This window comes from Periophthalmus magnuspinnatus, chromosome 13 (genome assembly GCF_009829125.3).
Source record: "Periophthalmus magnuspinnatus isolate fPerMag1 chromosome 13, fPerMag1.2.pri, whole genome shotgun sequence".
NCBI lineage: Eukaryota > Metazoa > Chordata > Actinopteri > Gobiiformes > Gobiidae > Periophthalmus > Periophthalmus magnuspinnatus.
This window is the reverse complement of record NC_047138.1, coordinates 31285320-31308941: the sequence shown is the minus strand read 5'-3', so window position 1 is coordinate 31308941 and position 23622 is coordinate 31285320. Positions and strand designations below refer to the sequence as shown.

Genomic DNA, 23622 nt, shown 5'->3' with positions numbered 1-23622 from the left:
TTCAGTCCTGGTTTAGTCCTGGTTCAGTCCTGGTTTAGTCCTGGTTCAGTCCTGGTTCAGTCCTGGTTCAGTCCTGGTTCAGTCCTGGTTCAGTCCTGGTTTAGTCCTTGTTTAGTCCTTGTTTAGTCCTTGTTTAGTCCTTGTTTAGTCCTTGTTTAGTCCTTGTTTAGTCCTTGTTTAGTCCTGGTTCAGTCCTGGTTTAGTCCTGGTTCAGTCCTGGTTCAGTCCTGGTTCAGTCCTGGTTCAGTCCTGGTTCAGTCCTGGTTCAGTCCTGGTTTAGTCCTGGTCTGGTCCTGGTTCAGTCCTGGTTCAGTCCTGGTTTAGTCCTGGTCTGGTCCTGGCTCCTCACCCTCCTCGTGTTGTCCAGGACTTTGGCGTCGGGACGTCCGTAGTTGGGTGGGTTGGCGTGAGGGTCATATCCCAGCCTGGACAGCATGGGGGCGATAGCGGGCATGTCCCGGACCACGTCAGGGGGGATTTTTCCGACCCACTTGGACAGAGCCTCCACGTTCACCGGTTTGATCACCTGATCCGTGGAACGCTCCACTCTAGAAACAGAGAACAGGAAAGACTCGGAGTTAGGCGCTTTTCACAAGTCATGTCGTCATGGTAACGCTGACAACAAGCATGCTAAGGTGCACTTCCTGAATTTCAGAGGCTAAAACTCCAACTATAATTCCAAACTAAACCCGCGGTGTGGACAGGAAGCGGCGTTACCTTCAGCAGCCTCGCTCCTGATTGGCTCTTTGGTTGCTATGATACGTAACCTAATTATGATCCATTTTCATTTTCATTCAAGTTTATTTTTCAAAAGCAACGAAACTTTTCAATATAAATTTCTTGAACGTAAACATCACAGACTTTAACACAAACACAGAATCTCCTCTCCTCTCTCTCCTCTCCCTCCTCCCTCTGCTCCTCTGCGCCTCCTCACAGCTGAACACCTCCATTTTGTGATTTCTATCGATAAATTATGAATGCTGCGGATGAAATATTAACGCGCAGAATTGGCCGGAGCGTTCGCTAGAGGCTATTAGCGCAGCGGCTATTAGCGCAGCGGCTAATGGATAAACATCAGGCTCATTTTACAAAACTTAGATCACCACGGCAACACTGAGGGCGGGACTTAGAGACCCACAAAGAGCCAAAACCAAACGCGTTAAACGGCACTAAGGCCTGGCACCGTTTTGTCAACAGTTTGGTGTTTAGCCCCTCATTAGACCCAGTTAAAGCTGCACTGCGTAACATTTCTCGAAGGGAGTCTGCCACTTGCACGCTTGTTTACATAAAGATATTATTATTTTGCCAGGAAATGTCCACAATATGGCATTAACCTTATTTATTTACCGTAAATTTCGGATTATAAGCCGCTACTTTTTTTCCACGCTTTGAGCCCTGCGGCTTTTACAGCAGTGCGGCTTATATATGGAATTTTACTGGATAACGACCCCTGGGGGGCGCTCTCTAGCTGTAAACGTAAAAGTGAGACAGACGTGGGGAAAGATTCTGCTCTGAAGAATTCACTAGTTTTGATTTTGAACGATCATTTTGCGCATCATGAAATGGATATGATGCAGTTTTTAAGATAAAGAAACAGAAAGGAAACAGAGCAGGGGTCGGCCTTTAACACGCAAAGAGCCATTTGGACCCACTTTCCACATAAAATAAAACACTGGGAGCCGCAAATACTTTTTGACATCTAAAATGAAGATAACACTGTATAATAACAATAATGTAACGGAATAATGTAGGTTTTACTTTCACGGACAAGCCTTCTACACGTGGCAGATAAATATGGCAAAAACAACTTAAGTGCATTAAAAAAATACAACTCACCAAACCGCTGCATCAGTGTGAGCCCTGCGCTGATTATGTGATTATGTCTACTCTACTCCGCAGTTTCTTTAAAAAAACAACAACAAAAAAACTCGTAGCGTATCGTTTAATCCCAGGTGCTTATTCTCCATGTGCCAAAGCAGTTTTGAAGGTTTCATTGCCTTATTTGCTTTTCCCGTATGTTACGCAGAGCGGACTCTGTGCGTGAGTCACCTGTAGCGACAAACCCAGATTTTAAGTAGGCATTGTCTGTTAAATTTATCTTTCTTTTTCTTGGAGGTCGTAGTCTCTTCTTCTGGCTCCTCAGTTGTCCTTTTCCCCTTTGTTAAAAGCTCTCCAAAGACTTTTGTTTTGGCTCATTTTCACTCGCTTGTGGCTCTACTTTAATGCGTCGTGTCTGATGTGTTAAACGTGATACGTCACCGCGGAGACAAGAGCAGATAATAAACTTGCTACTACATCAAATAGATTTCTGTGGCGATTTCCAGCAGGATTTTCATGATACATCTACGGACGAGCTTATTAGTGTGTCATTAGGGACGGGCCAAAGTTGCTCCTGACCCCTGTGCGCACAACGTCTCAAAATCAGGGCTCTTTACGCAGGACTGAGCTGTGTCAGTGTCAGTTCCCAAGCCACGCAGAGCCGCAGTATGAGGCGGAAAGAGGCGCATGCGGCTCCGGAGCCGCGAGTTGCCGACCCCTGAAATAGAGCCACTGCACGTAAGCTCGACATCAATGAATCCAACTTGGTCAATGTAAAAAGACGACAAAAGTTTTCAGAGGAAATAAAAGCAGATTTTCCGTGTTGGTGAAGCTTTATTTTCTAAACCTGCAGATGTGTTCATCCCGTGTTGTTGTCGTGTTGGTGCCAATTTTCAGGCACAGTTTAAAAAAAAGCGTGTCGGTGCACCGTCTTTCTGTGTAAATATCTCATGTTACAATATGAAAACCTGCGGCTTTTATTCAGGTGCGGCTTATATATGTACAAAATTGATTTTCTCTTCAAATTTAGCTGGTGCGGCTTATATCAAGGTGCGCTCTGTAGTCCGAAATTTACGGTAACCTTTTTTATCGCTAAAAACTCATTCAAAGATGTGCATTCTTCCCGTGTGGGGGTTTGCCGTCCCACAGACCCGACTTATACCTTGGCCTGTCACGTCACCTGCTCGTCTCCATGGTGACAGACAAGCCGAACGCCAGACGATGCACTAGCATCTCCATGGAGACAAGCAGGTGGCAGCAGAAAGTTACAGAGTGCACTTTTAAGTTAAGATGGAATTTTCTGCGTATTTGTCCGATTCCTGAAAATTCCCAAATCCCTTCGTGATCCAAACTGCGCAGCACGACCTCGTTTACTCCGAGTTTAGTTCTGAAGATATGGGACAAACCGAATAACAAAAGCATCGTTCTCTCGTAGCGTCTGAGCGTAAATGGTGTTTCTTTGTATCGATTCCTCAAACACAGAGCGAGCGCCCCTTTAAGAGCCGTCTCTTTAAATGTGATGTGACAAAAAAAAAAAGCGTTGGGTGTCACATGACCACTCTCCTTTAAGCTGATGCTCTAATGGCTCTGGCTCCTCCATTATTCAACCCGCCGCCTCGTGCCCAAAGCGCGGATCAGCTCTCCAGGCTAACACAGCAGAGAGAGGCTAACACAGCAGAGAGAGGCTAACACAGCAGAGAGAGGCTAACACAGCAGAGAGAGGCTAACACAGCAGAGAGAGGCTAACACAGCAGAGAGAGGCTAACACAGCAGAGAGAGGCTAACACAGCAGAGAGAGGCTAACACAGCAGAGAGAGGCTAACACAGCAGAGAGAGGCTAACACAGCAGAGAGAAGCTAACACAGCAGAGAGAGGCTAACACAGCAGAGAGAGGCTAACACAGCAGAGAGAGGCTAACACAGCAGAGAGAGGCTAACACAGCAGAGAGAAGCTAATACAGCAGAGAGAGGCTAACACAGCAGAGAGAGGCTAACACAGCAGAGAGAGGCTAACACAGCAGAGAGAGGCTAACACAGCAGAGACAGGCTAACGCAGCAGAGACAGGCTAACAGGCTAACACAGCAGAGAGAGGCTAACGTCAGATGTAGGCTAACATTAACTCAAATCAACAATGTTACGACTATGGATTTAGCGTCAACACTTCAGAGTGATCTCTGTAAATCAAATGTTTCTGTTGTGACAGATTTGATCCTGACGACGATAAGACACATGCTGAGCTTGTGTCTCTATGGTTCTCATCTTGGTGGATCGTTATAATTTAAACATTTTAAATCACAATATTCATCTAAAACAACTTCATAAAAGAAACAAGTTGAGCTGACGTCACCGTAAAAGTCGACACAAGAAAACACCGCTCGGTCGGATCATAATCAGTCCCGGTCCAGTTCTTCTTTATTTTCTCAGTTGTTTTTGGTTCAGTCCTGGTTCAGTCCTGGTTTAGTCCCGGTCCAGTCCCGGTCTAGTCCTGGTTCAGTCCCGGTCTAGTCCTGGTCTAGTCCCGGTTTAGTCCTGGTCTAGTCCTGGTCCAGTTCTTTATTTTCTCAGTTGTTTTTGATTCAGTCCTGGTTCATTTCGAGTAAAAACACTTCTCTGCTCCTTGAAAACGTCTAAGTCGCTCCCCCTTCAGAGCACATCAGCTGCATCCCACTAATGAAACATCTGCACATACATCAGGTTTGTGAAGTCGTAGTGCACAGTTGTGTCATGTTTTTGTTTATTTATGCAGAGTTGTGTCTTCAGACGTGTTTGTGATGAGGAAAAGCGTCAGAACAACAGAGAAAAATGGATTTGTCATAAAACTCCGTCTTTAATCTGAACCAGGTTTGTTTTTCTGTGTCTGTGATGGACAGAAGAGAAAGACCTGAGGGACAAGAGAGGAGACGACAGGTAATGGATTTATACAGAGTCCAGAGAGAGAGGAGGAGAGAGGAGGAGAAGATAGGAGGAGAAGAAGAGAGGAGGAGGAGGAGAGAGGAGGAGAGAGGAGGAGAGGAGAGGACGTAGTTAAGGTTAGGGAAATGTGTCCTCTGCATTTGACCCGTCTTCCAGTGTCTCTGGGTTAAACCTGGAGCAGACCCCTCTTCCCCCGTCTCCCCTCCTCCTCCGTCTCCACCTCCTCCTCCTCCCCTCCTCCTCCTCCCCTCCTCCTCCTCCCCCGTCCCCCCTCCGTGTCGCCCCCTGTCGTCACTTCCTCAGTTTAACCTCGAGACTTTCAGACTCAACTTTAGTTTAACCAGAGACAAGATCAATGCCCCGTCTGAAGAAACACTTTATGAACATGACCCTCTCTGACCCTCTGTTCCTCTGACCCCTCTGCTCCTCTTCTCCTCTGCTCCTCTTCTCCTCTGCTCCTCTTCTCCTCTGCTCCTCTGACCCTCTCCTCTGCTCCTCTGACCCTCTCCTCTGCTCCTCTGACCCTCTCCTCTGCTCCTCTGACCCTCTCCTCTGCTCCTCTGACCCTAAACACTTTAAGTGGTTTTTTTTTCTGCTGCTTTAGTTTTCGAGGATTTTGTGTTTTCCACATGAGCAGGAGCCTGGAACAACCAGGACTGAATCAAACAAAAGTACATCATAAAAAGAAGGACTAAAGGAGAACTAAACCAGGACTAAACCAGGACTAAAGGAGAACTAAACCAGGACTAAACCAGGACTAAAGGAGGACTAAACCAGGACTAAAGGAGAACTAAACCAGGACTAAACCAGGACTAAAGGAGGACTAAACCAGGACTAAAGGAGGACTAAACCAGGACTAAAGGAGGACTAAAGGAGGACTAAAGGAGGACTAAAGGAGGACTAAACCAGGACTAAAGGAGGACTAAAGGAGGACTAAAGGAGGACTAAAGGAGGACTAAAGGAGGACTAAAGGAGGACTAAACCAGGACTAAACCAGGACTAAAGGAGGACTAAACCAGGACTAAACCAGGACTAAACCAGGACTAAAGGAGGACTAAACCAGGACTAAACCAGGACTAAAGGAGGACTAAACCAGGACTAAAGGAGGACTAAACCAGGACTAAAGGAGGACTAAACCAGGACTAAAGGAGAACTAAACCAGGACTAAAGGAGGACTAAACCAGGAGGAAGAAAAACATTGGAAGGAAATGTGTGACTTAAAAATAACAATGAAATAAATCAAAGTTTTTCCCAAATAAAGTCATGAATTTAATGTTTTTGAACTGAATAATTCAAAACAGAAGAATGAACGGACAGATCTGCCAAAAGAGGAAAAGAGAGAGGGAGGAGAAAAAAGGAGAGAGACGGGGGTATGGAGGAGGGAGAGAGAGAGACGGGGGTATGGAGGAGGGAGAGAGAGAGACGGGGGTATGGAGGAGGGAGAGAGAGAGAGACGGGGGTATGGAGGAGGGAGAGAGAGAGACGGGGGTATGGAGGAGGGAGAGAGAGAGAGACAGGGGTATGGAGGAGGGAGAGAGAGAGAGACGGGGGTATGGAGGAGGGAGAGAGAGAGAGAGAGCGAGAGACAGGGGTATGGAGGAGGGAGAGAGAGAGAGAGACGGGGGTATGGAGGAGGGAGAGAGAGAGACGGGGGTATGGAGGAGGGAGAGAGAGAGACGGGGGTATGGAGGAGGGAGAGAGAGACGGGGGGTATGGAGGAGGGAGAGAGAGAGATGAGGGGGAGAAAAAATGTGGGGAGAGAACAAAAAGAGAGGGAGGAGAAAATGGGGGAGAGGGTCTGATTTTTGGGGAGACGTGGCAGAGAGAGAGGGGGATTCAATTTCCGATGACTTCCAGAAACTTCCAGAAAATTCCTGTTTCAAGAAGAAAACAAAACAAAACATAACGCAACAGCTGGAGGGAAAGAGAGAAGAAGAGAGAGAGCAGGGGAGAGGAGGAGAAAGGGGAGGTGAGAGGGGGAGGGAGAAAGAGAGGGAGAAGGAGAGATGGGGGTAGGGAGACGGATGGAAAGAGACAGAGAGAGGGAGGGAGAGACTTTGATAAACGACTGAAATGTTTGGGGAAAATATCCTACTGTGGTTTTACTGACAAATAATGAATCAGAACTGATTAAATCCAGACTCCACAAGACCAGGACTAAACCAGGACTAAACCAGGACTAAACCAGGACTAAACCAGGACTAAACCAGGACTAAACCAGGACTAAACCAGGTCTAAACCGGGACTAAACCGGGACTAAACCGGGACTAAACCGGGACTAAACCGGGACTAAACCGGGACTAAACCAGGACTAAACCAGGACTAAACCAGGGATAAACCAGGACTAAACCAGGACTAAACCAGGACTAAACCAGGACTAAACCGGGACTAAACCGGGACTAAACCGGGACTAAACCGGGACTAAACCGGGACTAAACCGGGACTAAACCAGGACTAAACCAGGGATAAACCAGGACTAAACCAGGACTAAACCAGGATTAAACCAGGACTAAACCAGGACTAAACCAGGACTAAACCAGGACTAAACCAGGACTAAACCAGGGACTAAACCAGGGACTAAACCAGGACTAAACCAGGGACTAAACCAGGACTAAACCAGGACTAAACCAGGACTAAACCAGGACTAAACCAGGACTAGACCAGGACTAGACCAGGACTAGACCAGGGACTAAACCAGGACTAAACCAGGACTAAACCAGGACTAAACCAGGACTAGACCAGGACTAGACCAGGACTAGACCAGGACTAGACCAGGACTAAACCAGGACTAAACCAGGGACTAAACCAGGACTAAACCAGGACTAAACCAGGGACTAAACCAGGGACTAAACCAGGACTAAACCAGGACTAAACCAGGACTAAACCAGGACTAGACCAGGACTAGACCAGGACTAGACCAGGACTAGACCAGGACTAAACCAGGACTAAACCAGGACTAGACCAGGACTAGACCAGGACTAGACCAGGGACTAAACCAGGACTAAACTAGGGACTAAACCAGGACTAAACCAGGGACTAAACCAGGACTAAACCAGGACTAAACCAGGACTAGACCAGGACTAGACCAGGACTAGACCAGGACTAAACCAGGACTAAACCAGGACTAAACCAGGGACTAAACCAGGACTAAACCAGGGACTAAACCGGGACTAAACCGGGACTAAACCAGGACTAAACCAGGACTAAACCAGGACTAAACCAGGGACTAAACCAGGACTAAACCAGGGACTAAACCAGGACTAAACCAGGACTAAACCAGGACTAAACCAGGGACTAAACCAGGACTAAACCAGGACTAGACCAAGACTAAACCAGGATTAAACCAGGACTAAACCAGGACTAAACCCGGTCTAGACCAGGTCTAGACCAGGGCTAAACCAGGTCTAAACCAGGTCTAAACCAGGACTAAACCAGGACTAAACCAGGACTAAAGCAGGACTAAAGCAGGACTAAACCAGGTCTAAACCAGGACTAAACCAGGACTAAACCAGGACTAAAGCAGGACTAAACCCGGTCTAAACCAGGTCTAAACCAGGTCTAGACCAGGTCTAGACCCGGGGCTGTTGTCTGGACTTGCCTCGTTCTCTGTGTGGAATGTGTCAAAGCTCCAGTGGCTCTGATAAAAACAATGGACTCACATTTTCAGCTCTTTCCTTCTGATTTACACGGATTTATTTCACTTAAACAGAAAACACCAAACATATTAACGCTCTGTAAAGACCTCGTCACACACAGACCTGGAGTTGTGTTTTGTTTCATTCACACACGTTTAACACACAAATCCTGCATGTACGGGTTCAGAAAACACTCTGTTCCACCTTGTGATGTCATCGTGTGGTGATACAGGAAGTGCTCCACTGTGTTTTTAAACTCCACCTTCATTTCTAGAATCATTTGGATCATTTCAGCCGATCTGGAGATGCCAATTTTCGAGTGAACTAAAGGTAAAAGGAGATGTTCACTTGAAAACTCCCACTTGATGACATCACAAGGTGGAGCAGAGCATTTTGAGCTGTGGAGATGTAACAGACATGGCTTAAAGCTCATAAGAGTCAGTTTTGTGTGATATAGGGCCTTTAAAGCTCCTCTGTGTAACTTTTCTGGTGGAGGCGACACTGTCTTCCGCTCGTCTCCATGGAGATGTTACTGCTTTGGCGGGAATGTTCCACAGTACAGCCTTAAGCACGTCTCTCTCGTAGATTCACTCACAGGTGTTTTATGACCCGCGTTGAGCGGGACCGGCCCTCCGCAGATCTGACGTGTAACTCGGCCCGGTGGCGTCGACCGCTCGTCTCCACAGATACAGATAATGTAATGCCGTACTGTGGGACATACCGGGCAAAGCGATAACATCTCCATGGAGACGGGCGGCAGTAGTAGAAGTACCTGAACATTCTAATGATTCACCACGATGAGTTTATAAGCACTTTTCACAATGAATCCTACGAGTATCAACGATTAAGAAAATAAAACTGGAGAAGGAAGTGCGGACGTCACAGGGGGCGTGTCACAGTGGGCGTGTCACAGTGGGCGTGTCACAGTGGGCGTGTCACAGTGGGCGTGTCAAAGTGGGCGTGTCACAGTGGGCGTGTCACAGTGGGCGTGTCACAGTGGGCGTGTCACAGTGGAGGTTAAACGGGGGTAAATCGACAAAATGGCGTCTGAATATAGTCGATTAAACATTAAACTCAAACATGAATCAGTCCAAATAAACTTTAGAGGAAAAATGAGAAGAAACGTCTAGAACCTGGAGAAACATCTGAACAGAACAGTTTGAACACGTGGGATTTAAAAGCAGATAAACACATCTTCCCTTCGACTCCTGTTTCCGTCGTTTGTTTCTTGTTTGTTTCTTTAGACGTGACAAAAGCAGAAGTGGTGACGGCTCAAATAAAAGTCTAAATGAGGAAATGAACCAATAAAAACCACAAAGCCATAATTACACCAGAGCCAGACTCAACTGAGACATCCCCCCGACGGCAGCTCTGGACGCGGATTAAAGACAAGAGACGAGAGACAAAAGACGAGAGACAAAAGACAAGAGACGAGAGACAAAAGACAAGAGACAAGGGACGAGAGACGAGAGACAAGAGACAAGAAGCTGACTGAAAAACACCAAACCAAAATGGCCGACACACCTACAATCCCCCAATATTTAAACCAGGACTAAACCAGAACTAAACCAAGGTCTAAACCAGGGTCTAAACCAGGACTAAACCAGGACTAAACCAAGGTCTAAACCAGAAATAACCAAGGTCTAAACCAGGACTAAACCAAGGTCTAAACCAGAACTAAACCAGAACTAAACCAGGACTAAACCAGGGTCTAAACCAGGACTAAACCAAGGTCTAAACCAGAAATAACCAAGGTCTAAACCAGGACTAAACCAAGGTCTAAACCAGAACTAAACCAGAACTAAACCAGGACTAAACCAGGGTCTAAACCAGGACTAAACCAAGGTCTAAACCAGAACTAAACCAGAACTAAACCAGGACTAAACCAGGACTAAACCAGGACTAAACCAGGACTAAACCAAGGTCTAAACCAAGGTCTAAACCAGAACTAAACCAGGACTAAACCAGGACTAAACCAGAACTAAACCAAGGTCTAAACCAAGGTCTAAACCAGGACTAAACCAGGACTAAACCAGGGTCTAAACCAGAACTAAACCAGAACTAAACCAGGACTAAACCAGGACTAAACCAGGGTCTAAACCAGGGTCTAAACCAGGACTAAACCAGGACTAAACCAGGTCTAAACCAGGACTAAACCAGGACTAAACCAAGGTCTAAACCAGAACTAAACCAAGGTCTAAACCAGAACTAAACCAGGGTCTAAACCAGAACTAAACCAGGGTCTAAACCAGAACTAAACCAGGACTAAACCAAGGTCTAAACCAGAACTAAACCAAGGTCTAAACCAGAACTAAACCAGGACTAAACCAGGACTAAACCAGAACTAAACCAAGGTCTAAACCAGGACTAAACCAGAACTAAACCAGGACTAAACCAGGGTCTAAACCAGGACTAAACCAGGACTAAACCAAGGTCTAAACCAGAAATAACCAAGGTCTAAACCAGGACTAAACCAAGGTCTAAACCAGAACTAAACCAGAACTAAACCAGGACTAAACCAGGACTAAACCAGGGTCTAAACCAGGACTAAACCAGGACTAAACCAGGTCTAAACCAGGACTAAACCAGGACTAAACCAGGGTCTAAACCAGGACTAAACCAGGACTAAACCAAGGTCTAAACCAGAAATAACCAAGGTCTAAACCAGGACTAAACCAAGGTCTAAACCAGAACTAAACCAGAACTAAACCAGGACTAAACCAGGACTAAACCAGGGTCTAAACCAGGACTAAACCAGGACTAAACCAGGTCTAAACCAGGTCTAAACCAGGACTAAACCAGGACTAAACCAGGTCTAAACCAGGACTAAACCAGGACTAAACCAAGGTCTAAACCAGAACTAAACCAAGGTCTAAACCAGAACTAAACCAAGGTCTAAACCAGAACTAAACCAGGACTAAACCAAGGTCTAAAGCAATGTCAAAACCAGGACTAAACCAGAACTGAACCAGGTCTAAATCAAGACAAAAACGAGAGCTAAACAAGGTCTCAATCAGAACCAAACCCAGGTCTAAATCACAGGACTGAACCAGAACTAAACCAGGACTAAACCCGGCCTGTAACCGCCGCACTCACTTGGACAGAGACACTCCTCCGGCTTTCCCGATCAGCTCCTCGTGATGCAGCACGGCGTCGTTCCAGGGAATCTCCAGGAATTTGAGCAGCGTTCGCATCCACTTCTCGGGATGAAGCACCAGCTGCTCATAATGAACCGGGAGACACTTGTCCGACACGTCCAGGCACTGCGTGTACATCGTCTCTATCGCGCGGTTCCATTTGGTCAGGCAATCCCGGTAACTCCCCAGGTCGAACCCCGCGATCGTCACCTTCCGAGAAATCATGGAATGCACGGACGCCCTCCCGTCGCGGATCATGAGCACGAACTTCGCCCTGGGGAATATTTTCGCCAAATACGCCAACGACTTCAACGCGAACGGGTCCTTATTGCACAGGAAGTTGGCCGGCTCTCCGTGTTTGACGATGATCTCCAGTAAAAACGCTTGCATGGCGGCGTCCAAAACCTCGTCCGTCACTCCCGCCTCGTCCAGCCTCATTTTCTCCCTTCCCGACCGGCTCCACATCTGTTTCATGGCGAGAATCCGCGGAATGACTCTGGTCTCTTCTCCGCAGCGGATTTCCGGGTGCGCGTCCAACATGGCGCGCATCAACGTGGTCCCGCTCCTCGGCACCCCCCCGATGAACACCAAAGGCATGTCTTTACTGTACAGAAACGGCGTGCTGAGGTTTTGACCCGTCCGTAACGTCGTCCGCATGCTCCCCCCGACCGCCGACAGCGGAATGGCGACTCCGTTTTGGCCGTGTTCCTCGACCCTGTGGTGGCATTCCATAGCGTGGCGTCCCAGGTAGAACACGGTGACGGAGCTGATGACGAGGCAGGCCACGAGGAGGTTTTGTTTGAGTTTTCCGATCATGCTGATGGACATTTTAAGGAGGAGGACGAGGTGGAGCGGGGAGGGGGGAGGTCCAGGGTCAGGGGCGGTGGAGGAGGAGGTACCCAGGAATCAGCGCTGGCGGCTGGGGTGCGGACATGGATCAGGCTCCCTGGTGCTGCGGTGGAGGAGGGACCACCGCTCCATCAGGTCTACAAAGAAAGAGGTCAGAGGTCAGAGACACAATTTTTTTATATAACGTTATTTTGTCTAATTAAACACTTTCTGGACGCGGCACATCACCATCACCTGCTTGATTCCATGGAAACACAAAGTTAAAGTCATACGTCGGAACATTCTCCATTGAAAAAGATACGTTTTATGTCACACTGTGGAATATTATAACCAAAGTTACAACATTTCCATGGAAACGAGCCGATTAAAGGCGTTCCTCCAGGAAAAACTGATCAGGCTTGCATCTCCACAAACCTGGCTCTACAGTAAACATGTTTTTATACATTTTTCAGAGCAATAAAAAAAAAAAAAAAGACAAAAACAGGGTTTTAATGACAAAGTTCCTGTGGCTCATAGTGGACGTCCCATGAAAAACACAAGACTCACCACTGACCATTAGACACGACGCAAACGAATCGATACCGATACTGGTATTGAATATCGGCTGGATCGAGTATCGGTTTCATGATATCGACTCAGCTGATACTGTGGTTGGGTCTTTGATTGGATGTAACGACAATGTTTCCAGGAGGTGAAGGTTAAACTGGAGTGTGATGATGTCATACTGCCAGGAGGGGGCGCAACAAACAAGTTTCCCAATTGTATTTTGTCATAAAATATCCAAAACCTGATCATTTCTATGAGACTAAACCCAAGAACTGCATTTGAACAAGATTATGATTATATTAAACATGATTGGTCGATATAAAGTGTGATGTCATCTGTGTTAAATATGATTGGCCGATATAAAATGGTGATGTCATCTGTGTTAAATATGATTGGCCGATATAAAGTGGTGATGTCATCTGTGTTAAATATGATTGGCCGATATAAAGTGGTGATGTCATCTGTGTTAAACATGATTGGCCGATATAAAGTGGTGATGTCATCTGTGTTAAACATGATTGGCCGATATAAAGTGGTGATGTCATCTGTGTTAAACATGATTGGTCGATATAAAGTGTGATGTCATCTGTGTTAAACATGATTGGTCGATATAAAGTGGTGATGTCATCTGTGTTAAATATGATTGGCCGATATAAAGTGGTGATGTCATCTGTGTTAAACATGATTGGCCGATATAAAGTGGTGATGTCATCTGTGTTAAACATGATTGGCCGATATAAAGTGGTGATGTCATCTGTGTTAAACATGATTGGTCGATATAAAGTGTGATGTCATCTGTGTTAAACATGATTGGTCGATATAAAGTGGTGATGTCATCTGTGTTAAATATGATTGGCCGATATAAAGTGGTGATGTCATCTGCATTCTTGATTAAAATTTGGTTAATTGCCTTGTTCTCGCTGGAGGAAATGGACTTAAAGAGAGTGTGCATGTTCTCCTTGTGTGACTGTGGCAGAGTGGTTATCCCGTCTGCTCCCTCTCACCGGGGGGTTGTGGGTTAGACTCCTGAGTGTTAAATTGCTGGTGTAGACTTTACATATGGTTCAGTGTTTTTGGTTTGTGTCGCTTAAGGCCTGTGGTCAGAGAGCTGGACCAGAACAACATTTAAACCTTCAAACTGGTTTAAACACATAAACAGATGATATAGAAACGTACAGAAAGAAAAGAGGAAGAGCACGTCACTGCGGCCGAGCGACCGTTACACAACCAGAGTGTGTGTTTAAGGAACTTTAAATTATAGGCTCCAGACAAGTGTTAGACAAATGTCAGAGCCACACAAGAGGAGCATCCTCTGCTCCTCCTCACTACTCCCTCTGCTCCTCCTCACTGCTCCCTCTGCTCCTCTTCACTGCTCCCTCTGCTCTTCTTCACTGCTCCCTCTGCTCCTCTTCACTGCTCCCTCTGCTCCTCTGACCCGTTCCTCTGCATCCTCTGCTCCTCTTCTCTGCTCCTTTGCCCCTCTCCCTCCTCTTCCTTCTCTGCTCCTCTCCTCTTCCTCCTTTGTTCCTGACCCTCTCTTCCTCCTTCTCTGACCCTCTCTTCCTCCTCTGACTCTCTCTTCCTCCTTTGACCCTCTCCTCTTCCTCCTCTGTTCCTTTGCCCCTTTCCTCTTCCTCCTCTGACCCTCTCCTCTTCCTCCTCTGTTCCTCTGACCCTCTCTTCCTCCTTTGACCTTCTCCTCCTCCCCTCTTACTCCTCTGTTCCTCTGACCCTTTCCTCTCTTCCTCTCCTCCTCCTCTTCCTCTGCTTGTTTGTTCTTGTGTATAATTCTCCATTACACATTCCTCCTCCTCTTTGGCTCTGCTCCTGTCCTCACCCAGACTCAGCTCTGCACACGAGAACCAGGACTGAACCAGGACTGAACCAGGACTAAACCAGGACTAAACCAGGACTAAACCAGGACTGAACCAGGACTGAACCAGAACTAAACCAGGACTGAACCAGGACTGAACCAGGACTGAACCGGGACTGAACCGGGACTGAACTGGGACTGAACTGGGACTGAACTGGGACTGAACTGGGACTAAACCAGGACTGAACCAGGACTGAACCAGAACTAAACCAGGACTGAACCAGGACTGAACCAGGACTGAACCAGGACTGAACCAGAACTAAACCAGGACTGAACCAGGACTGAACCAGGACTGAACCGGGACTGAACCAGAACTAAACCGGGACTGAACCAGAACTAAACCGGGACTAAACCGGGACTGAACCGGGACTAAACCGGAACTGAACCGGGACTGAACCAGAACTAAACCGGGACTGAACCAGAACTAAACCAGGACTGTAGTATCATAACTGTGTCCTAAGAATAGTTCTCCTCCCTTTTCTCTGCTGGAGTCTTGGCTCCGTTTGTGCTGACACAGGCAAAAATCTAAAGAGGGAGGAGAGAGAGAAGAGGAGGGAGAGAAAGAGAGAGAGAAGAGAGAGGGAGGAGAGAGAGATGAGAGAGAGGAGGAGGAGGAGAGGAAGGGTGGGGCTTCCCCTCATCAAAACTGTGTAATCATTTAAAAGTTAGTGAAAAAGACTATGATGTTTGAGTCTGGAGCAAATCAGTTTATCAGTTTATGTTTCAAAGTCCAAGTCTGGTACAAATACAGATTATGTCAAACTGCAGAGCGGGATTAGTCAAAAGGATCGACAATCTGATACTAATCGATACTAAAAGTAATATCAAAACTAAATCCTCATTTCTCACAGGTATCGAGACTAAAAAAAGTCGCTTTGACAGAACTGAACCTGTCCTGAATCTGTTTAAAACGATGTTGACCTGATTTAACAAAGCAGCTCTTTTGGACTTTCATTTGGTTTGGCCCGAGTGTTTCCGTGTTTTTCTTCCTGACTGGGTGGATCGTATCGTTAGCGTTTGTGCTAAATATTTATCACAGTTTTACATCAGCGCAGAGTCAGTTTGTGGAGAAAAGCACAAAAATACAGGAAGTAGAGCCGAGGTGTAAAACAGAATCGCTCTCCTCGTGTCGTCAACAACAACAGAGCAGCCGTTAGCGTCGCGTCATGCTAGCCGTTAGCTTCTCTGCAGACTTTTATTACACAAACCACAGTCCACACGCCGCTGTGCTCCGTCAGGACACAGGGAGGAGTGACTTTAGAACACTTCAGCTACACGTTCTGCTCTAAAGCTGCTTTTCGAGCGCGTGAAGGCGGCTCATAGACCTAGCCAACCTGCTAACCGAAAAGATAGTGGCTCCAGTTCACTTTACGTTGAAAAACTCTGGTCCCTCTCTCTGTAACCGCGGCACTGAGCCTCGTTATTTTGGTCCTAAGATATGAACATTAATAACAGACAAATCGTGACCCAGAGGTCGGTCCGGCTAGCGTTAGCAACAGGTTCGATTACCGCTAAACCAGTGGTGCGGGCGGGACGGGGCGTTACCTTCAAGGGCCTCGCTCCTGATTGGCTCTTTGGTTGCTATGATACTGGAGGTCAGAATTCCAAACATTGAATTCTGCTCCAAATTAGCCGCTGTAACTGCTAGCCTCACGCTCACTCAGTACACTTCTTTACGCAGGCTACAAGCTAACGGCGGCGCGACTCACTGGGTTGTGTGCAAATGGAGGAGGCGGACACAGAGTGAGAGACTCGGGGAAAATAAACAGCGTCAAATTAAACTTAAATTTCAATTATCGGCATCTGCATCGAATCAGAATCGACTAAGCTTCTGAAAAACGATTATTTTTCCGTTCAATACAATTTACTCTTAAGGAAGGCATTTAAACCTGCCGTCTTTTTTTTTTTTTTTGTCTAATCATAACTATTAACAAAAGATTTGACCCTTGTTTACATAACGGTTGCTAGGTAACCGTTAGAATCACATCTACGTCACATCTGCTGCTCGTGTCCAACCAGGAAGTAACGTTACAAACTCCACCGGAATCACAAAACGGGACAAAACAAGGCAAGATTTTAGTCAAATCTTAAATTTAACGACATTGTGTTTTAGTGAAGCGAGTAATGCGCCGTCTGAACTTTTAAAGGTCGCAGACTCTGAACGTGCCGACCGCCGCTGCAGCTGCTGGTTCTACTTCCTCTTCTCACGTCATCCCCTGCCCTTGAGCAAACGTGACGAGTGACCCATAAACGCGTCTGTCACCTTTCACAAAAGAACCACAGCGTTAGCCAAACAGCGCTAAAGACGCTAACAAAGCTATCGCAGGCTAACACAGGCGCTAATCTGCACGCTCTCAGGAGATAGCGAGGAATTTGAAGTATGTAAATATTGTTCTAATGTGGCTCGTGTTTACTGCGTCTGTCGCTAAAGCGAGGCCATCGTGACCGGACCGGGTCGTTCAACCGGACTGGGACTGTCCGAGGTCGTCAGAAGTCCGGGTTTAGTCCGGGTTTAGTTCTTGGTTCAGTCCCTGCTGCTGATTATAAAGTAGAAATGTAAAGTTTTAGGAAACAGTGTTTGTATAAAAAGATTAAACTTGTGAATCGTGAGTTTAATCTGATTTTTTACAGATAAAAAAACAAAAATATCACATCTCACATCTCCATCTCTCCCTCTATCCTCTTCTCCGTCTCCCCCCGTCTGTCTCTCCCTCTCTCTCTTCATCTATCCTCTTCTCCCTGTCTGTTTCCTCTTTTCCCTCTGTCTGTTTCCTCTTTTCCCTCTGTCTGTTTCCTCTTTTCCCTCTGTCTGTTTCCTCTTTTCCCTCTGTCTGTTTCCTCTTTTCCCTCTGTCTGTTTCCTCTTTTCCCTCTTTTCCATCTCTCTCTATCTTCTCCCAGTCTCCCTCTCTCCATCCTCTTCTCCCTCTCTCTCCATCCTCTTCTCCCTCTCTCTCCATCCTCTTCTCCCTCTCTCTATCCTCCTCTCTCTCTCTCTCTATCTATCCTCCTCTCTCTCTCTATGCTCTTCTCTCCCTCCGTCCTCAGTGAATCACCACAGGGGGGAAACAACATGAGCTGTTCTGACGCGTTTAAAGAGACAGGACCTCGTTTAAAGAGACAGGGCCTCGTTTAAAGAGACAGGGCCTCGTTTAAAGAGACAGGACCTCGTTTAAAGAGACAGGGCCTCGTTTAAAGAGACAGGGCCTCGTTTAAAGAGACAGGGCCTCGTTTAAACAGACAGGGCCTCGTTTAAACAGACAGGGCCTCGTTTAAACAGACAGGGCCTCGTTTAAACAGACAGGGCCTCGTTTAAACAGACAGGGCCTCGTTTAAACAGACAGGGCCTCGTTTAAACAGACAGGACCTCGTTTGTTTCCTCCACAGGCCTCAGTTTTCTGCATCATATCAATAAAAACACCTTTTACATTTCTTCTTAAACACCTGATCGAAGGCCCTGTCCATAGACTAGATAAATGGACATCACGCTCTCGCCGCCGTGTTACAAACACAAAGTGAATCGAGTCATTTGTTTGGGTCAAGGACCAGTCGATCCTCGGTCAGTAAAAACACGAGGAGCAAATGAAAGGCCTTGGAACAAATCTGACTGTTTTTTTCTTGTTAAACGACGCAACGATTAAACGTCTGTGTTGGTTATGTTCATGAAATCAGTCCTGAAAGCATTTTGATTTATAAAAAGAAAATGGAATGAAATAAAACACTGGGTTAAACCTGCATTTGACCCATCCTTTAGAACACGCAAACTCCAGAGAGACAGAGAGAACACGTAAAATCCTGGTCCAGTCCTGGTCCAGTCCTGGTCCAGTCCTGGTCCAGTCCTGGTCCAGTCCTGGTCCAGTCCTGGTCCAGTCCTGGTCCAGTCCTGGTCCAGTCCTGGTCCAGTCCTGGTCCAGTCCTTGATCCCAGCACAGAACATCAGGTCGTGGGAACCAGGTCTGACCCAGGACTTAAACTGTTATGAAACCGGAGCAGAGAATCGGACACGGAAACATCGACACCTCAGAGAGTTACTGTGAAAGAACGAAACTTTAGAACCACAGAATCCACTTTGTCCCGTGTCTGTCCTGAACAAAAGGACGTCAGAGCTGCCAGGGGCTGTGGGGAGGGGACCAAAAATGAGACACTGGACCTGGGGCGGGACACTCTGAGAAATATCAGTGATCCCATTTTAAATCCATTTTAAACCCGTCGAGAAGAGACAAAAAGACTGAAATCTGAACTGACAAACTGACACATTTCAGAACGGCTGTGTCCGAATGTCTCTCCCAGCCCCTGACCCCCCTCACCTCACTACCACAAACCACTAGCTCATCGAGGCTAGCAGTTATAGCAGCTAATCTGGAGCAGAATTCCATATTTGGAATTCTGACCACAAGTATCATAGCAACCAAAGAGCCAATCAGGAGCGAGGTTGTTGAAGGTAACGCCTCTTCCCGCCCGCACCGCTGTTTTAGCAGGGAGCGGGCACTTAGCAACGCTGTCGATCAAACCTGTTTGCTAGCGCTAGTGGAAGCGACCTCGTGGGAAAGCGCGCTACTTCCAGGTCACGTGACTCTGGGTCTGGGTGAAAAAAGTCTAAAGGTCGAACTTAAAAAATGATCAGATTTTACCAGAAAAAGTCTTTAAGGACAAGTTCATGTGAAGATGAATCCCACGTAAACAAACTGGATTTTTTAAAGTTTGTGTCTGATGTGGAAATTCTCGCTCAAGCTAACGTAAGCGGCTAACGCTAGCAACTTTATTCATAATCAGGATCCACAGTGACAAACCCGCGCTTCAATCTGCTTCACTCAGTCGTGTTGTGTCCAGTTAAAGACCAGTCTCTCTCCGCTAATGTGTTTTTCTGTCTCCCGCAATGCATTGTGGTCTACATTTACCGTTTTTTTTCAAAGGTGCATTGTGGGAAATTGAGTGCACTATTTTCTCCCCAACTGGCCATTCATAAAGAGCTAAAAATGACCTCTAAATAGTGCCCCCTGTAGGAAGAGTGTGGACACAGCCAACATGTAGAGGTCTAAACTACAGGCTCAGCGGCTTTTATGTAGAAGGAGGCGCCACGGAGACAGAGGGAGGGCATCTGACGCACACAGGGAGGGCATCTGATGCACAGGAACATGTTTGTACAGATCTAAACTACAGGGTTAGGCGGGATTCTGGGATTGAATTACTATAAAGCATTTCACGACACTCGAACCGCTTCCCATTCATTAATCCACTCCACACTCTGATGGTGTAGCCACAGCTGCCCCGAGACAGACTGACCGAAGTGAGGCTGCCAATCTGCACCTTCGGCCTCATCAAACCACAAAAAAAAAGCGAGAAGAAACGACTAGAACCTGGATAAAGATCTGAACAGGTCCAGAGGTCCACAGGCGCCGCGCTGCTTCAAACGGCCCAAACAGAGCGCGCCGTGAAAGGAGCGATTGTGTTTGAGGCGGGAGGTGTTAAGGGTTTGATCTGCGGTGAGCCTCACGTTTCACCCCTCTCGTCTGGTGTGCGCCGGTGTTTAAATTAATCGCCCCTGTTACTGATACTGGAGCCCGGATAAGCATTGATCTGTTAGAGAGGTAGATCTGTGGGGAGCGCGATGAAACCAGAGCGCTCCGGCACTTAATAATGAGAGAGGGAGGGAGAGGGAGGAGAGGAGAGGGGGGGAGGAGAGAGAGGGAAGAGAGGGAGGAGAGAGAGGGAGAAAAGAAAGTGAGAGCTGCAGGGAGCGCGATGAAACCAGAGTGTACGGGCACTTCATAAAGAGAGAGGGAGGGAGGAGAAGGAGGACAGGAGAGAGGGGGAAGACAGGGAGGAGAAGAGAGAGACACAGAGGAGAAAGAGAGAAGAGAGAGGGAGGTGAAAGACAGTAGAGGGGAGAGAGGGAGAAAAGAAAGTGAGAGCTGCAGGGAGCGCGATGAAACCAGAGTGTAGAGGCACTTAATAATGAGAGAGGGAGGGAGGAGAAGGAGGACAGGAGAGAGGGAGGAGAGAGAGGAAGAGGAGAAGAGGGAAGAGAGGGGGAGGAGAAAGAAAGGAGAGGGGAGAGAGGGAGGAAAAAAAGGGAAACCCACAGGGAGCACGATGAAACCAGAGCGCACCGGCACTTAATGAGAGGGAGGGAGAAGAAGGAGGACAGGAGAGAGGGAAGAGGGAGGAGAGAGAGGAAGAGGAGAAGAGGGAAGAGAGGGGGAGGAGAAAGAAAGGAGAGGGGAGAGAGGGAGGAAAAAAAGGGAAACCCACAGGGAGCACGATGAAACCAGAGCGCACTGGCACTTAATGAGAGAGAGAGAGGAGGAGGAGGAGCAGAAGGAGAGGAGAGAGGGAAGAGGGAGGAGAGAGAGGGAGAGGAGAAGAGAGAAGGAGGTGAAAGAGAGGAGAGGGTACAGAAAAAAAAGGAGAGCTGTGAGGAGCACGATGAAATCAAAGCGTACAGGCACTTAATGATGAGGGAGGGAGGAGAGGGAGAGAGGGAGAGTTTTGCCTTAAATGTCCCACAGTAAGGCATTAATCTTTCCATCTCCATGGAGACAATGAGGCAGTGCCATCGGGCCAAGTTACAGGTCACATCTGCGGAGAGACGCTCACTGTACGCATTAAAACTCCTGTAACAGAATAAAAGCAATATAGACACGTTTAATACCGTACCATGGAACATTTTAGGAAAACCAACAGCATCTCCATGGAGACAAACCGGTGGCAGAGCCCGCACCAGAAAAGTTACATTGTGCATCTTTAATATCTTTAATCGTTTAACCAAAAGCTGCTCGACCTGTGGCTCTGGGGGAACGTCAGGATTAACCCCGACGCTAAAACCGAGAAGATTTACGGCAGCGTCCGGTTCATCACAGGACGGATTTATTTATTTATTTTTTTATTTATTTATTTGTCTTTATTTTTACAGGGGATTATTTCATTAAAAACAGGAGCAGGTGTGTGTATAAAAGTGTCAGCAGCGTGTCCAGTTCTGCTTTTCCTTGGTGTGTATTTTAACCTACAGGACGGCGCTGAGACAGAGAAGAGACAAACGACCCACGAGGACAGTTCTCCACAAACATGAGGGGGCGCCACCGAGTCACGTGAACGCCACGGAGCCGCTGAGGATCTGAAGGCCGCTCTCCGTGGTGCTGATAACGTGACGAGCTTTTGTTTGTTTTGGAGGAGCCTAACGGGGCGAGGCCGTCTATAAAAAAGCTCTGATAACCGCAGATTTACACTGGTCCCTCGTTTATCGCCGGGGTCAAGTTCTAAAAATAACCCACAATAAACGAAATCCGTGAAGTATCAGCTTTATTTTTTACATTATTCTCTCTGTTTTTGTCTGTAAAACCCCTCACCACACACTTTATACACTTTTCTCACACAGACGTTAACATTTTCTCACATTTCTCTCTCGTTTAAACTCTCTCAAAGTTCAAACCTTCGTAGGCGTCTTTGTCGGTGCAGAACGTTTCATCAACATTGTGGGTTTTGTCGGGGAGAAAACAAATCGCAAACGTACAGCACTTCAGAGTCACACTGAGATCCAACGTTTATGTAAATTTGTCTGAACACATTCTGTACTGGACAGGAGACACGGCACGGAGGAGACTGATGGACAATGGTCTACAGTCCAACAGCCAATCAGGACGCACGACACAATGGTCTACAGTCCAACAGCCAATCAGGACGCACGACACAATGGTCTACAGTCCAACAGCCAATCAGGACGCACGACACAATGCACATTCAGACACTGTTAAAAAAAAAAAAAACAAGCAAAATAGCACTAAAACAAATCTGCGAAACAGGTGAACCACGATATAGCGACACTTAGCAACGCTGTCAATCAAACCTGTTGCTAACGCTAACAGGAGTGACCTCTGTTTTTAATGTTCAGATCTTGATTTACAGACACAAAAGTGAAATAAAAACCCCAGGATCGTGTCGAGGGTTAATTCGAACATTTAAGACCAATAAAACAGCCAGTGGAGCCTTTTATGTCATCCTTTATCTGAAATCTTTATTTGTTTTGTTCCGTTTGTTACAGATCCGTTTGACCTTAACCTTCGTGACGCCGTCTGTCGTTTCGCACGAGTTCGTCTCTCGACTCGTCTATGAGACGATGAGACGCTTAGATTAAACCGGTCCCATTGTTTTGGTATAAACACACTGTTCATTTGAGCTGAGGGCGAGACGACACTTTCAGGGACGATTCCGCACGACTGACTCGATAAACCAGACTAACCTCTCTGTTCATTTTATATTTTTAAAGGTTTTTACTATTATTAGAAATTCCAAAACGAGCCAGATGCCCTTCCATGTCCGTGTCCGTGTATATAAACAGTCTGCGGGTCAAACTGAGCTCTCGTTATTAAGTCGTTAAGAAACAAACTTGAACGACATTTGAATCTGAAACAAACAAAGTCAAACAGTTCAACAGGAAGTTATTCATATAATTTTTTATTTATATCGACATAAATTGTGCTGCGAGGGTCTTTTGGGCTGAGGTGGTGTTTTCTGAGCCGTAAATAAAATGTTCATCTGCACATTTTTTATATATTTTAAATCAGAAAACTTCGTCGGGCCACATGGAAAGTTCAGAACGTGCCGGATTTGGCCCATGAGCCGTATATTGATGATCACTGCTGTGGTTTAGACTCTACAAATGTGTTCTGAATGTCCTCCCTGCGCGTCAGATGCCCTCCCTGCGTCTCCTTAAGAGCTGTTGTTCATCCACAGAACAACTTTGTGCAAATTAAAGTTCCATTATGAGACTTTCTGGGCCAAATTCTGCCTCAGTTCGTTTGCCAAACCAGTTTAGCCGAAGTTGATCCGCTCCAGAGCATTTTCCAGGCACGTTC

General features: G+C 46.8%; 1 protein-coding gene across 2 annotated transcripts in view; it reads right to left on the bottom strand.

Annotated features, from left to right (window-relative positions):
* Positions 1–23622, bottom strand: part of tpst1 (tyrosylprotein sulfotransferase 1) — a 62441-nt gene that overhangs the window by 28210 nt on the left and 10609 nt on the right. For both annotated transcript variants that reach the window (XM_033976908.2, XM_033976909.2), the window contains exons 2-3: positions 11463–12489; positions 350–548 (exon numbers count right to left, since the gene is read on the bottom strand). In XM_033976908.2, coding sequence (XP_033832799.1) covers positions 350–548; positions 11463–12331 — 1068 coding nt within the window. In that variant the 5' untranslated portion in view covers positions 12332–12489. The remainder of the gene's footprint in view (positions 1–349; positions 549–11462; positions 12490–23622) is intronic.